Source organism: Trachypithecus francoisi, unplaced genomic scaffold, assembly GCF_009764315.1.
Source record: "Trachypithecus francoisi isolate TF-2019V2 unplaced genomic scaffold, Tfra_2.0 Lachesis_group0, whole genome shotgun sequence".
In the NCBI taxonomy this organism is placed as follows: Eukaryota; Metazoa; Chordata; class Mammalia; order Primates; family Cercopithecidae; genus Trachypithecus; species Trachypithecus francoisi.
The window spans coordinates 38,346,615-38,362,538 of NW_022681453.1; the positions used below are offsets into that span (position 1 = coordinate 38,346,615).

The 15,924-nt window shown below is 36.6% G+C and overlaps 1 protein-coding gene across 15 annotated transcripts in view; it reads left to right on the forward strand.

Moving 5' to 3' along the window:
* MITF (melanocyte inducing transcription factor) overlaps positions 1 to 15,924 on the forward strand; it is a 223,421-nt gene that overhangs the window by 130,500 nt on the left and 76,997 nt on the right. For 10 of the 15 annotated variants that reach the window (XM_033210409.1, XM_033210412.1, XM_033210422.1 and 7 more), the window contains exon 2: positions 8,938 to 9,187. In XM_033210409.1, coding sequence (XP_033066300.1) covers positions 8,938 to 9,187 — 250 coding nt within the window. The remainder of the gene's footprint in view (positions 1 to 8,937; positions 9,188 to 15,924) is intronic. The other 5 variants (XM_033210411.1, XM_033210414.1, XM_033210423.1 and 2 more) reach the window with 1 other exon arrangement.

A 15,924-nucleotide genomic window follows, 5' to 3' on the forward strand; every position in this document is an offset into this window, starting at 1 on the left:
TCACCACAAAAAGAAATTCTTAAGAATGTTTTGAAAGTGCCACCAACTGCACAAATCAGAGTTGGTAAATGGATATATATACACACACCCGCATGTGTGTATATATGTGTATATGTGTGTGTGTATATATGTGTATATATGTGTATGTGTATATATATATATATTTTGGAGACGGAATCTTACTCTGTCACCAGGCTGGAGTGCAGTGGCAGGATATCAGCTCATTGCAACCTCTGCCTCCTGGGATCAACTGATTCTCCTGCCTCAGCCTCCCAAGTAGCTATGACTACAGGCATGCATCATCACGGCCAGCTAAATTTTGTATTTTCAGTAGAGACGGGGTTTCACCATGTTGGCCAGGATGGTCTCAATCTCTCGATCTCATGATCCGCCCGCCTGGAGATATATATATATATATATATATATATCTAAAATGGCAGTCTGGGTGTCTAACATTTCAGAATGACTGGCACTTCTGATTTCTACTTAAATCTAATTGGCGAAACTTAGCATGTAGCCTGTCTAGCTCTGGAAAGCTGGGAAATGCTATGGGTGGGAGTGTGCCTAGCCAAAACAAACAGAAAATAGGAAAATAGATGGGTGCTAGGTTTTATGAATTGTAGGTCTTAGGCTGAAACTTTGACTTTTTCCCCAGTATTACTGATATTTTTTTAAATGTTACAAAACCAGCTGTAGTATCCCAGGGTACATCAAACTGACTTAAGAAAATATGAAGTTTGGCCCTTGTGAAGTCATTGTCCAGGGTTAGTCCAGGGCTATCATGACTTCAGGGATGGTTTGATACAGATGCTCAATGTCATATAAACACTGGCTCCCTCTTTCTTTGTTCTTCCTTCTCCTTAGTCCTCTGTTCTTTCTTTACTGTTTTCTCCAGTTTGGCTTTCTTCTCAGATAGATCCAGGAAGTTCCAGATTTATATCCTACCAGCTTTTCAAACCTTAGTTTAAAGAGAGTCATTTTAACCTAATGGTTTCAGTTAAAGGCATAGGAATGACTCTTACTTGATTGTCTTGGGGTACAAGCACATTCCTGGGTTAGTCTTTGTGACCAGAAGGATGGATTTCCTGATTGACCACGGTCGTGCTTCCATGTCTGGAGGTAGTGGCAACACCATAACCTCATGAACTGAAAGTGAAGGAGGCTGGTTCTTCAAGGTTAAATCAGGTACTTTACCAAATAAGTGGGACAGGATGCTGGGTAGCCATAAATGCCATGTGGCCACCATAAATCATTACTGCTATGTGTAAGGTTGCCTCTTAAACCATGACAGGTGCACCCATTCACTGCTCCTTAGATTACAATTTGTACTTTTGTCTTGATTTCAACACAATGTTGGAAACTTTGCATCTTGGTCGACGTGTGCTAGACATGCAGTAATTGTTAAGTGATGGTGGTCTAAGGCTTTTGAATTTTCTCTGATCTGTTATAATGTCTAGAAAAACAGCCAGAGCATGCCCTGTGATTGGGACAATTATTTGAGTACAAATATAAGGGCTTTCTACCTTTAAAAAGTTCCTTCCAGTTCCTTTCACATTCATGAATGAATTCTGTCATTAGTTTGTCATTGTGTTGGATTTTTAAAAATTGCTTTTTCTTTTAAAATACTCTCAGTGGAGCACCTTGCCATGCCATATTAATTACTTTAAGGGATGAATTTTTCAAAGCCCTTTAAAACATGGCAGTTAGATGTGAATGGGATTCCATAGTTGGACAGAATAAGCAAGAATTCTAGAGTACAGTCCAGTGAAAGGAAGCTTGATATGAAAAACAGAAAACTTGAGTGTGGGGCACTTCAACTTTATCTGCTTTATAACCTTTCAATGGTCTGGCTCTCAGAGGCGATTTCCTTGAAAGGAATTGAGTGTTAAGAGTGTGCCAACCCATAGTGGCATCTGTGGAAAATGGAGATCAGTCGTGGTCATAAAATGAGGAAATGGCAAAATTCATATCTTTAGTTTAAAATATCTTTTAGTAAGAACTTGATATTCCTCTTAGTTGGAGTATACAGAAGTGGGAAATACTTTGGTAATAAATAAATAAATAAATAAAAATCTGCTGATGAAAATTGCCTGGAAGAGCATTGTCCATATATTACAAAGGTCTCTAAACATTTTTGATCCTTCTTCCTAGTTAATTTCTTTCAAGAAAACCTTCTCAACACATTTTAATTTGCTTTATGAGTTATGTACATGTGCCACTATACTAATATATTATACAACATGTACAAAAATAAAAAATAAAAATGATAATATAAAATATATATGAAGAAATGTTTTAGTTTTTTTCTTCCTGCAAGCAGGTTGCCATTTTTGGTATGGATTTTTGGGGAATACTGATATATTTGGAACCTTATTAAAGTTCTCCTTGATTTTTATCTAATCAGTCATTGAGATTAGTCTTTCCTGGTACCTATCGAAGGTCCAGCTTAAAAAAAATATGGAGAATCCTGAATGGATATGAAACATCTCCCATTTTTATCAGCGAATTGAGGTCTCAGTGTTAGAAAGAAAACACTTCGATTTTAACTTATATATGATTGGTGGTTCTTAATTTTTAGAATGCTTTTCTCCCTGTGTACTGTGAAATGTGCAAAGCTCTGGAGATAGGAGCATTGTCCAGTTAGGACACCATGATATCCTACATGTCTAGCAGCACCTGGCCTTTAGAAAGCATTCGCATGGGGCATGCAGGCTGTGTTTTGTAACCCTTTGTATTTTAGCTATGCTGGAGACCTGGAGTATTTATTATCTAAGCTGCTCATGTTACCCCCGAAAAGGTGGAATCTTGGCAGATCTTGATTTCTTTTTCTTGATGACTAAAACCCAAGTTAGGTGTTGACAGAAGTCCAGAAGACCTCAGTGTGAAGCCAAACTCTGATATCTGGTACTTTCACATTTACATGGGTTACACTTCCAGCTATTTTAAGTACAAGGGATGATATAGTTTCTTATTAGTATTTTCTTCCACCGTACATGGTGAAAAAGTCATCCTGAATCACTTTGGAAGGAATGGAAAGTTTGAGATAACAGAAGTACCAGTCACTCTGAAATGTTAGACACCCAGACAACCATTTACAAAAAATATAGCCATTTACCAACTCTGATTTGTGCAGTTGGTGGCGCTTTCAGTTGATTGTTAAGAATTTCTTTTTGCTGGTGGAACAGACTGGATGGGGGCAGTTCTTGTAGATTCAACCTATCAGTTCCTTTCATTTATGATGAAGTGGTTGTGCTGTACCCATAAAGGGCCGTTGGAAGTTTCTGGACAGATGTTTTTGTTTGGTCTCATAGCCTATTTGGCAGGAGTAAGTGGTCTTTCTCCTTGTATCCCATCCAACATGTTGCATTCAGTATCAGGACTCTTCAGACCTCTGGGAAGGCTGATTGGAGGTGAGAAATGGAATGCAAATTTTCTCAGACAAGGAACAAAGTATTCTGGTCTAAGAATTAGAGATTTGGGTTCATGTCCCAGCTCTCCTACTATGCTGACAAATGATCCTGGGTATTTTACTACTAGTTTCCAAACATTGGAATCAGTCAAGTGTCAGAATTCGGCTGCAGAATTTTTGTAGACCTATTGATTCCTGGGACTTACCTAAACGAATCAGAATTTCCAGGAATGAGGCTGGGCATTTTTATTTGAGACAAAATTCTCAGCTAATTTTGTTTTTTTCAGCTAACCATTTGCATTTTGAAACCCCTGTAGCTTAACCCATCCATGACCTAGGTTTCTCCTTTGCACAGGAGGTTAATACTATTGAACCTTCCTGTGTCTCCACTGTGTATGTGAATATCAACCACCGTGCTTCCTGGACATAAATAAATTGCAAACGAATACTAGGGTTTGAGCTCTATCAGTGCAAACGAATACTAGGCTTTGAGCTCTATCAACCAAATGACTATAATGAAGATTATTTTTTACTGAAGAAAAATGCTACAATTCCTACTTTATGGCTCATGAGAGATTTGCAGAATAAATTTTCTCTCTCCATCCCTGCAAAAGTTTTTTGAGTTCTCTCATTTAAATGGATATTGCCTAAACTTTACAAGACATAAATTCTGTGGTCCAAAGTTGCACATAGGCATATAAAAAGTAGATTCCTTGTATCCAAAAGAAGAAGCATGTTCATGGTTTAATACTATTATTTTTACCTCTGATTTTTGAACCGTGTTCCAATTTATTGGACCATGTTTCAGTCATTGTGCTAAGCTTTTTATATCTATTAAAAATTTTAATCCTCACCACAGTGCTGAGAGGCAGATGTATTGCGAAGTGCAGAGATAGACTAACTGGGCCACAGTCAAAGGTTACTGCACAGCAGAGCTGGACTCTGAGGAGTGGAAGAAAGGAAATGCAAGGAAAAGTATAACATTCCTTTAGCGTCTCTAGGTTTCTACTGATGACCAGAGAACTGCCTTAGAGGACTGTGATATTGAGACCAAAGACCAGTCCCTTTGAGACAGTAAAAGAACACTGGCATCACTGTCAAAGGTGAGGGGTGGGTAGACAGATGTTTGGATGCTGGAGCATTGAATTTAATGGAATTTCTGATATTGTTAGGTGGCTGACGAAGACAGTAGAATAAACTATTGGGATTTAGGAATATGTCAGATAGTTCAAAGCCCATGTCCAAAATACGTATACCATCATAGAGAAGAGGGAGGCTCTCAAGGTTAAGAATGTAAATTCCGCCATAGAGATAGGAACTCAGGTCACATTTAGTGGCCGTCTGTTTTCTGTATACCTCCAGCCACTGTGCTGAGCACTTTAATTTAGTGAACATTAACTGACCCAATCCCTGCAGCACGTTAAAATGTTAGGTTTTGGAAAAGCCCAGAGGGGTCAAGTGGCTCATTAAAGGTCGTGCAGCTCAGCAGTGACTAAGCTAGCACTTGAGTCCAATCGGTGGCCCTCCTCCTTGAGCCATTGCTGACAAATTCCCGGTTCTCAGCAGAGTTGTGTGCCTGGCTTCAGCGATGCCGGTACACGCCAGTTAAGTCATTTGTCTCTCTGCCCATCGGCTTTCAAAGGGTGCTTTCTGATGGTGAGATGACCACCTTCCCACGTGGAACTCGATCAGAGTTCTGTAATCTAGGTAATTGACTTAATTTTAAGGCATCTCAGAAGAATTATGTGACTGTGGCTTTAAACTCTATGAGATTAGAAACCAGGTATTCCCAGCACCTGGCAATAACTATTTGTTGAATAAATGACCTTTACATAATCTGATTAAAAGGAATCAGACTCATGGAATTAGGATTATCTAGCAAAGATTCAGCTTCATGGCCTGGGATGAGTTCAGTTAGCTTTTTGAAATACATTTGGACATCTCTCCTTGTGTATCATTAGTAGCTTCAGCATCATGTCCTCGTTTTAAAAAATAAGCATTGTTGCCATTCGTAATGTTCTCACATAAACCTCGATTTGGAGCTTAAGACATTATGCTCACTTGTCCTGCTAACATTGTGACATGCAGATATCCTCATTTTTGTCTAGAAGGTGATAATTGCAGATTCAGTTACTTCTAAGAGAAAGGGATGTTTAGAAGATTGAGAACAAAGCTGAGAATCTGGGAGTCATCTTTAACAATGTGGAAATATCCCGCAGGGAGTGTGTGCCATGAGGCAACTCTAATGCTTCCTTTGCACTTTTGATTTTTTGGGGGGAAGATTTAGTAAAACACTGTCAATTAACTGAGCTGTGCTATATTTATATAAATATAAAAATATATTTGCTATATTTTTTAGCAGGGTTTCTTTTTACTTATGCTGGTCTACGTCATACATATGTATTTTTTTCAGACAGGATGTTTCAGAAAATGCTTTAAATGATATTGTTGTCGACTTTCACGTATGAAGACTTAGTGCGGTTGATAACTAGAAATTTTAATTTAAGATGTCTTAAGAATGCTTTACTGTTAATTGAAAGGATTTCTTCCCTCAGTATCACAGCCAATGACTCGTCTTGAGCAGCTAATTAGTGCGATTATTCCACAGCTGCATTTGCTACAGCACAAAGGTTTGCTTCTGTTTTTATCAAAAGGATCAGTCTCTCTGGGAATGTTTTAACCTGACAGGCTTTGAATAGTAAGGCCGCTTATTTATTTATTTATTTATTTTAAAATAACTGTTTCCCCCTGCTTCCCTCTGCCACCCGCCATGCCCCTCATCACAGCTCTCCTTCTTTTCTTGGCTCAGGAAGGTGCATTTGAGCTTTGAATACATACTCTAAAGTGAGAAAATACATTTTTAAAATGCTCTTTTAGTAGAGCTGTATCAAGTGAATAGATTATTTTAAGTGAGTTAGAATAACAGCCAGGTGCCCTTAATATGTGGATGAGTGCATGATATTAAATAATAAGCAAGGTATTAACATTGTTCGATTTGTATGTGTCTGAAGAAAATGTAGGAAAACATGAAGGAAAGAGGGTTTGTGTTTTCTGGAATGCTGAGCACTTCCAAGTTTGCCAATATACTGGATACAGTCACCACTTTCCCATCGTATTGTCAAAATGTTGTCTATGTTGGATTCTGTCTCCTTTCTTCTAGCCAAATGGTGATTTCTATCACTCAAGTCCTTTCTTCATGTTCTTAAATTAGTGTTTAGAGGCATATATTCTGCCACTGTAAAAATACTATGACTTCCTTACAGTTGAGGGGGGTAAAATGATAGAAAGATAAATTTACCTGTAATTCTATTCTCACCCTGGCAACTATGATTATCTTTGTACATTCCCTACTAATCATTTTGCATTCTTGTGTACATGCATATACCATACTTATTTTAAATTAGAATGTAAATATACTTTTGAATCCTACTTTTCAATTCCCTCTTGTTACCTACATGTCCCACTTTGTTCTGTAGTTGCACAATTAAAAAAAATAGGTAGTATTTTATTGACTTAATGTATGATAATGTATTTAACCATTCTCATATTGTGGGACAAATTTTTGATTATTCACGTATTTTGCAATTTGTAAACAGTCTTGTAATATCAGTTTTTGAACATTTAAGTTATTTCCTTAGGAAAATTGTCCATCACATTTCTGAATCAAATTGCATGAACAATTTTTAGCTTTTTCATAACGTTGTTAAGCTGTTTTAATATATACCAGCAATGGTGTAGAGTAACATTATTCTTACACTTTTTCTTGTCATGGACAGTTTATTTTAAAAATTTAAAAAAATAAAAAAAATAAGAACTTTGGATCTTACCTTAAATGCTATTTTGTATCTGGCTTTTCTAAGTTCATTATATTGTGTAGTTTTATTCAAATCAGTAAATATATTTTTACACTAGTTTTAATGGTTGCATCATGTTACGTTATGATTCTCTGACAATATACTGAACCAATTTCCTGTTGTGAAAATAAGCGAACTGTTAAATTGTCATTGTGTAGTTTTTCTGGGATAGCGTGAGGGTAAAACCAACACTTCTTCATCCCCTAGCATGTTTTGTTACCTTCAGAGCCTGAAGGTTCCTGCCTTTAAGGAGTTCATTAGGATGGTCAATGATATTTAAGGCTTTAGTTTGCCTTTTATTAGAAGGTAAAAGATAATACTGGAGTTTATGCTTAAAGAAGGAAGTTCAAAGTACAAATACTTACCTTGAAGCATGACTTTCTCAAGAGTGAATATTTTCTCAAATGTTCCTTTTCTTCTGTCCCAGATGCCAAGGTTTTGAACTGTTGACCTAAACACAGATGTTAATATACACGTGTGTGTGTATATATATGTATATATGTATATGTTAATATATATGTGTGTGTATATATATAGAGAGAGAGAGATAAACAATGAAACATTTTCTAGCTATAATAATGGTGACAGCAAACATTTGTTGAGCCAGTACTACATGGTACTCATTGTACTAGGGGATTTATGTGCCTTGTTTTATTTAATCCCCCAAAATTCCTAGGAAGTAGGGCTTTAAAATATACACGATACAATAGAAATTTTAAAAGAACACCTCCCACCTTTATAAATGGTAAGTGGGTAAAAAAAAACTCCTGTTTTCTTTCTTTTCCAGATACTAAGGCAGAGAGAGGTTTAATAACTTGATGTCATAAAACTGGCAAGATAAGTTATCAAAAACCATATTTAGGAAAATTAGGAAGCCTTTTCTTTTTGATTTGTGAGTAGGGTTTCAGAATTTTAAACCATTTTGGGTAGAGTATGTGCCAAAACCATTAGAAGTAGTCCTCATGGGGAACACACGGAGAACGCATAGTAACATAGTAGAGGGCATGCCAAGGTGAATCAGAAGAAAAGACGGCACAAAGAAAACCAGACAGAGAAGTATTGGTTTGTCAGACCAGCTCGTCTTCTGCCCCTTTGCCGAAAGACTGAGGTCAAGTTCAGTGTTAACTTTCTGGCCCAAACGCTTCCTTCATTAATTATTTTTACTTATTGTATCTTAGAAAAGTTTCCTCTTGGCAAAACTCACCTTTTCTTTAACAATTTTTGTTAGTAAACATTTTAGGCATCTTCAAAGAACTTAGATAACATGTAGGAGTAGTTATTTGGTTAGATTCAGTTGTACAAAAAAGCAAATCAAGCAATTTATTTTTAAATGTGAAAATTTGGGTGCCATTAAGATGCTTTGCTTCTTGGCAGTGCATATGGCGGCGCTATATTTGGTGGTGATGAGTAGTGTGCAGCATAAAAAAAAAAAAAAAAGATAAGCCGCCTGATAAAAATGCCTAGATGCAATCAAGCTGACTTATTTTAATTCAACTACTAATGACTTAAATCCTGTCACCTCTTGATTTTCAATTATGTGGAGTACCATTCTGTGACTTGATTATATTTGCACAGACTCATTTTATAGTTTGATGCAATTTAGGATACCCCAAAGTGCAAACGAAGGGTCTCATTAGGAAACTAAATGTTGTATGCCTTTTGGTTTTCCCACAGCAGTTCCGCGGAGCATCCTGGGGCCTCCAAGCCTCCGATAAGCTCCTCCAGTATGACATCACGCATCTTGCTACGCCAGCAACTCATGCGTGAGCAGATGCAGGAGCAGGAGCGCAGGGAGCAGCAGCAGAAGCTGCAGGCGGCCCAATTCATGCAACAGAGAGTGCCCGTGAGTCAGACACCAGCCATAAACGTCAGTGTGCCCACCACCCTTCCCTCTGCCACCCAGGTGCCGATGGAAGTCCTTAAGGTACGTTGAGTGTCGCTCTCGTTCGTTGGACCAAACTCTTCCATTTTCCATTTGCTAGGTATTTTGTTTATCTGAGTGTGTATTTCGTTAGACTGATCCATCAGAATTATACTTGAAAACTCCAACTCCCTTAATTCCTACATGGCTTTATATTTTAAAAGAAGGTTGCAAATACATTGTAACTGTAATGGTACAATTCAATAAATGGTGGAAGTCAATGTTCCATGAGAAATTGCAAGTGGGAATACCTGTTTGTCGTAATGACATCTTTCTTTGGGAAAGTTTCAAAACAAGAGTTATCTGAGATGGGCCTCTTCTAATAACTTGTGTATCTTAAATATTTTTTTCTTAAATGCCTTCCATAGCCACTCTTTAATTTTCTTTTTATTTAGTATGTAATATTGGTTGTAGAATTTAACTCTTTTAGAAAGCTCTTCACATACAAGATTGAAGAAGAGCTTTCTGCGCTTTAATAACCAGACTGCATAATCCTTTTACTGCAGTGAGTTGTCTGCTTTGGGTCTCTTTGATTTCTTGCTAGAGTAGAAACTGCAGGAGCTTGTTAGCATCATTCGATTAGGGACATATAGCTTCCTAATTACTAAGGAAAATTGTAACAAGTCTAAGAATAGAATTCCATCTCACACATGTGTCTTCCACATCACACAGGGAGATACTCCTTGTTTAAGAATAAACATTTCAGTTCTTAAATATGACTGATTCAAGGAAAGTTAAAAGGAAAGTAGGAGAACTTCCTTATTTTTAATTTATTTTATTTTATTTTATTACCTGCCCACCTAATTCTGGAAAGTCTCAAGTGTTACTGTTCATTAAACAATGTGAACTTTACAGACCGGTGATTCGTTATTGGTTTTTGGATTCATTCATGTGCACAGTAAAAAACGTCTCCCATTATTTAAAGTTTACTATTAAAGTAAATAGAGAGATGATGTGTTATAATTAGGAATCAATCCGTGAACCTTACCAGGAAGTAGGAAAGAGATTGTTTAAGAAACAAATCAAGAGTCAATTATTTTTTATTTGCAAAGACTTAAACTGTAGTGATGAAATAATGGAACTCAGATGAAGAAACCAACTGAAATTGGGTTAGGGAAAAAAGATCCAAATAGTTTAACATAAAGTTTTACTCTAATGTGATTGTTTGAAATTCTGGATATTGCCACAGTTAATGGATTTTTTACTCTTTTTTTTTTTTTACCCCTCAGTTAACTCAAGGTTTTCCCTCTGGAATAGATGATGCATTGAATCTTTCTGTTCTGCTTGGGTGAAAATTGATGTGATCACTATTTAAGCTTTTATAGATTTAAGAATTATTTAAGATTTAAGTTGTTATCTCATGCCTGCAGGGGTGACATTTATTGTGTATACCTTAGGTTATTTAAAATTGTATGAATTAAATAATAACAAGATATGGAGAAATATGTCTATTTTATACATCATAATAGTTTACCTTTTTAATCTGAAGGGCAAATTTTAGAAGAGTTGACATGGATTTGGGCTAGTAGTGGTTTATATCCAACTGAAGGTAGTGTTTGATACTATGTTAAAGAATATTTATTAAAGTCAGTATTCCTGTTAAGGCAGCTACAACTGATAGAGAGGAAATTACCCAAATGAAACTGTATTGAAACATCATTTCCAGATTATCTTAAAAATGAGCATAGTTTCTAAATGTTTTTGTCATTGTAAATATATTATTTTTGAAAATGATTAAAATTAAAACCTACATTAAGTTGTTTGAATAACATACCAATATTTTTATAAGTTGCTGTGTCCTGGTGACACTGGATTGATACAGCCCCTAACTTATGTACGCCAGAAAAATGTCCAAAGTGAAAGCACAAATAAATTGTTACAACTGGATGACATACTCTAACTAAAAATAAGAATTAGGTAAATTTCTCTTTTATACTGGATATAGTTCATGTCTATTTAACTTCTGCTTTTTTATGCTTCAGTTATAAAAACTAGTAAACTATGTCATATAAATAAAAATAAGAATTATTGCCATAGCTATATGATTAGGTTTGATAGCTATTTAGACAAATTTTAGTATACTTAAATGAAGAAACAAATAAGAATACATGATTTCATTAAGACAATATTTTAAGAAAATCAACATTTTTAAAGAGAATATCATATAAGTGATTGCTTCAGATACTTAAAGACTTAGGACTTCATAAAAATAGTTGGCTTATTTTCAAAATTTTGTGTATAAGAGTATTACAAAACATTACAGAAAGGTAACTAAGAGAAAGGTGTTTTTTCTTTTTTATAGTTTTTTAAATCATAAGCACAGTTTTATGAAGTAAGTGGTTAATAGTAAAACAGTTAATATGCTTCATCTTGGACCATTTATTTCTCCATGAATATGTATTTCCAAAGAATGGTAATATCAAGTATACTAATTGAGTGTATTATGATACAAATCATACTGAATAAATATTTTCTCATAGTATACCCTGAGTAAATTTATTTAATTTTTAAAGGTTTAAATTGCTAAAACAGAACGTGCCTGCTTCTCAGTGGAGGTAGATGTATACAATTAGTCACACTTGCATGCACTAGAGAATCTGGTTAAATCTCTCCATCTCCCAAGTTGTTTGTAAGAACCTGAGAGAAAAAAGGTCATAGTTTAGTTTTCATACACACACCAAGTTAAGTTACCCACATTCTACTATCTGGATGAATGACTGATTTCGAAAAGCTAAAGCAGTGTTTTCAGGTTAATCCCTTTCTTTGGCAGAGTTAAATTTAAAATATGAAGCTTTATAAAGCATGTTTAAAAATTATTGACATCTGGTAAACTTAGGACTAGTCAGATTTTGGGTTAGAGGTCAAAAATCTGCATCACTCATTCCTCAACATATGGTTATTGTGCAGTGAGTAAGTTCATGAATTTCTGTAGGATTAGCCTCTAGTTTCTATATTGATTTAATAATATATGAATTTTCCTTCATATTGATTTTCGTTTGGGGGACATGGAATCATGAGTCTTATTGCTGTAGATTTACATAGTAAAGATATTCTCCAAGTTTTTTAAGAACAACCTTACCCAATTGGGTATTGTAATTTAAGGATGCTCTTTTACCATAAATTAACCAACACCTGGAGTGCATAATGCACTTTTTTTTTTTTGTAATGGTGAACACACCCTGTAATTTGAATTGTGAATTAACAAAAAAAAAAAGTCTTCAAGAACCATTAATGGAATCAGTTTCTTCCACAAGTGAGTTTTGCTGGCATGCAAGTCATACACACCTGAAGTTTGAAATTTGATGTAGCTTTTTTCAAACAAAAACAGAGTAACAGGGGACAGACCTATAGATGAATTCAGCCTTATAGCTAAAGCATCACGGTACAAACCACCAAGTTAATCATTTGCGTAGTCACCAACTATCTGTTTTCATGGTTTTGTCTCTCTGACTTTGATGAATTATAAAAGCACTGGTCGCTCTCATCCTGGACTGAGAAGTTCATCAGGATTTCTTCCCCTACTACCTTCCCAACATGGGCTCTGACGGTTGAAAGCTTGAAAACATAGTTTACAGTTTGAAAATGTTTCTCTGTTCAGAAATCTGAAGGGAGTTGCCAAGGATTCCTCACTACCTCTCTCTCTTTCCCTCCCTTCCTTTCACCTTGAAATTTACAATTTTGAAGGCAAAGTCAAAGTCTTCTCTGGAACGGATTGTCCATTGAATTTTTCTGTTCTGCTTAAGAGAAAGGTTACATGAATTTTAAAAAGAAAAGATTCTTTTATTACTTTTGGGCATTTCTTAAGTACTTTGAAGAATTTATTTTTAAATTTTTCCTTTTCTCCAAATCATCTCAAGATTTGCACAAATTGCTCTGTAATTAGTGATGATGCTTGCTGTTTGTCAAATACAGAAGCACTTTTTCTGGGACCCTCTACATTGTAAACTAAATTTATGTGGGCGTTTACTTGGTGGTTATCTCATCAAAGTTTCCTCTCATTTGGATTGAGATTCTAGCGAGGTGGGCTGGAAGTCCTGCTCCTTGTCACCCTCTTCCAACAACTGACACTCCGTATTTCAATAGTGAGGGGAAGGGTTAATGATTGAACTACTGGTCTTTCGCTGTAAATTATGAAATCTGCATGGAGTAGAATTTTCAAGGTGTAATTTATTTTTTAGGTATAACACAGAAACATAAAAATATCTGTGGAGTTGGTGGATTGGTGGGCTACACATTGGCAGAAGGGACTTCTCCCACAAACTACCCTTATATTTTGTTTCTGATTTATTTAGCCAGGAATACAGACCCTAAATAGCATCATGGTGGCTGCAAGAAGCCAGAACAGATGTGGTGTGTCTCGGATCAACTTGCCTTGGTCCCCTCAGTTAGGGGATCTGTTGTTAGAGGTGTTACTCTCATAAGATGAAGACCTACTATGTCTGAGATTTCTTCTAATAGCATAGTCCAGTCACACATGGACCAGCATATACTTATATCCCCGGTAGTGTGACTTACACAAACAACCTGTCAGCCTTGATTTCAGGGATCGTTTATAAACATTAGTGTCCTTTTGTTTTTGCATCAATGTTGGTGTCTGCAAGGATACATCCTCATTCAGGGGGAGAAAGGGACTCAGATTTCAGGTCAACAAACAGCTCTTCGTCCTCCCAGAAACCTCATTTCCCTTCAGAATCTGAATGATTCAGTGTCACCCATAAGGTAATTTTCTCTCTCTTTAAAACTCATGTTATTGATTTTTTTTAATTGCAGACAATACTTGTTAACTTTTAACAGATTTAAACAATGCAGCAGAATAATTCAATATGAATCTTACCCTGCCTACCACCGCCTCCCTTCTATAATGTTCCCTGGAAGGAACTACTGTTAACAGTTTAGGGTACAGCCTTCTTATTATTTTCTGTTTTCTAACCCTACCATCAGTTGCCTTTTATAGAAGCAAGATCTGAAGAAATATATTAGGCAGTTTTTATCAGGTAGACATAAACCCTTTAGTTTTCTTTGTTCATGTTTTAAAATGGAACAAAAGAAATATAATTTATTTTCCTTCTGGGCTGTCTCTATCTTTGAGAATCCTGCTTCAAGGTCCACTCTTCCCTAGGTGCGGTGAGGACTTCTCACCCTGTGTCTTGAGAGCAGTTTAATTGGTTCAGTGTGTAAGTATGTACCAGCTTGCACGGCACTGAGTGGCAGCCCCCTTGCTTCCCAGGCTGCTTTATGAACACTTGCAGGTGAGGATTTAGTGATCTCAGGGCTGGCACAAGAAAGTGCTCCATAGAGTTGTCTTATTTGGTAAAGTCAAACTTAACACAGGCCCAGTAGTGCAAGAATTACAATAAGTGCGCGAATCACATTAAGTGCTTGTGGATTAATGTTGGACTTGGTTTTTCTGTCCGTACTGCTTTTAGTAGCTAGTAATGAAATGCTGGCTGAAGAAAGTCCTCTGCTTAAATTTTTAGGTTTTATCTACTTAAAAGAGCAGATCCATGAGACCAACTATCTGAAACAAAATATTCTGGCTTTACACAACTAAACCTATGAATTAATCCCAGTTTCTGGAAGCACTGGAACTTCAGCTCTAATTACATGTTTATTGGGCAGTATTGGCACAAAATGGAAATGATTTCTCTCTTTATGACCACGAGGGCATTTTCATGTAACTGAGGGGTACAACAGAATCCAGGTTTTGTACAGCAGAATCTGGGTTTGATTTCATCAGGTTGTGGATAGGGTCTGATGTACCTGGTGGACACTTGACTAGTAGCTAGTAATGAAATGCTGGCTGACTTGCAGCATGGCACTCTCTCTTTAAGTAGGAGAATCTTTGCCATCTTCTCCATGAGCCCCTTTGCAGTCACTGAATTCATCCTGTGTGTTTCCATGAGAAGAGACACCTGTTAGGCTCCTCCTCATTTTCTCCTGTTAGAGGAGGCTATATTAATAGGTGTAGTCTCCTTTCATTTACACAGTTCTCATAATTCCATACTGCTGGAGGTGAAGGCAGTATCATAAGGAAAATATTAAGGTCTGGGACCTAGAAGTGAGGGCTAAAAATTGGAGTGGGCCTAGTGTCATCTGGCTCTGAATGGTAAATTTCTTTTTTAATGTCATGAGACCAGTAGAGCGTGCATCCTCAACAGGGGTGAAGTCACTCCCCACAAGGAGGACAAAACTGGATTGTTGGAGGGCAAAAAAGTATTAGATGTTACAATGGTTTGTAAACCTCCAAAGTCATGGTACATAAACCAATAAACAGTATACGTGTCTTCTAAAATTTCATGGTGATAGGGATGAAGGAGAAGCAATTAGGGGAAAAATGTCTAAAAAGGCTTTTTATTGGGATGCTAATGAATAAAAGATTGAGAAACATTCCTGCAGGGGAACCAGCATCTTTCCCAATTCTTTTGTGTTTTGTTTAGGGACCATTTATGGAGGCTCCTATGGATGTGACGCTTATATTCTGTCTGATCTGTGTCTCCCCAGGTGAACTGTTATGAGAACAATCAAGATCAGCATGTGCCAGCATTGAACTTTACCTGTATTGACTCATTTAATGCCACCATTGCTCTGTGAGGTAGTTATTATTAGCACCCCATTTCACAGATGCAGCAACTGTCACAGCGGAGTCAACTAGGTCATCAGAAAGTCACCCAAGTAGGTGGTGCAGTCAGGATTTGAACTCATGTAGATGAACTCCATGGTCCACTAGTGGTAGTACCACC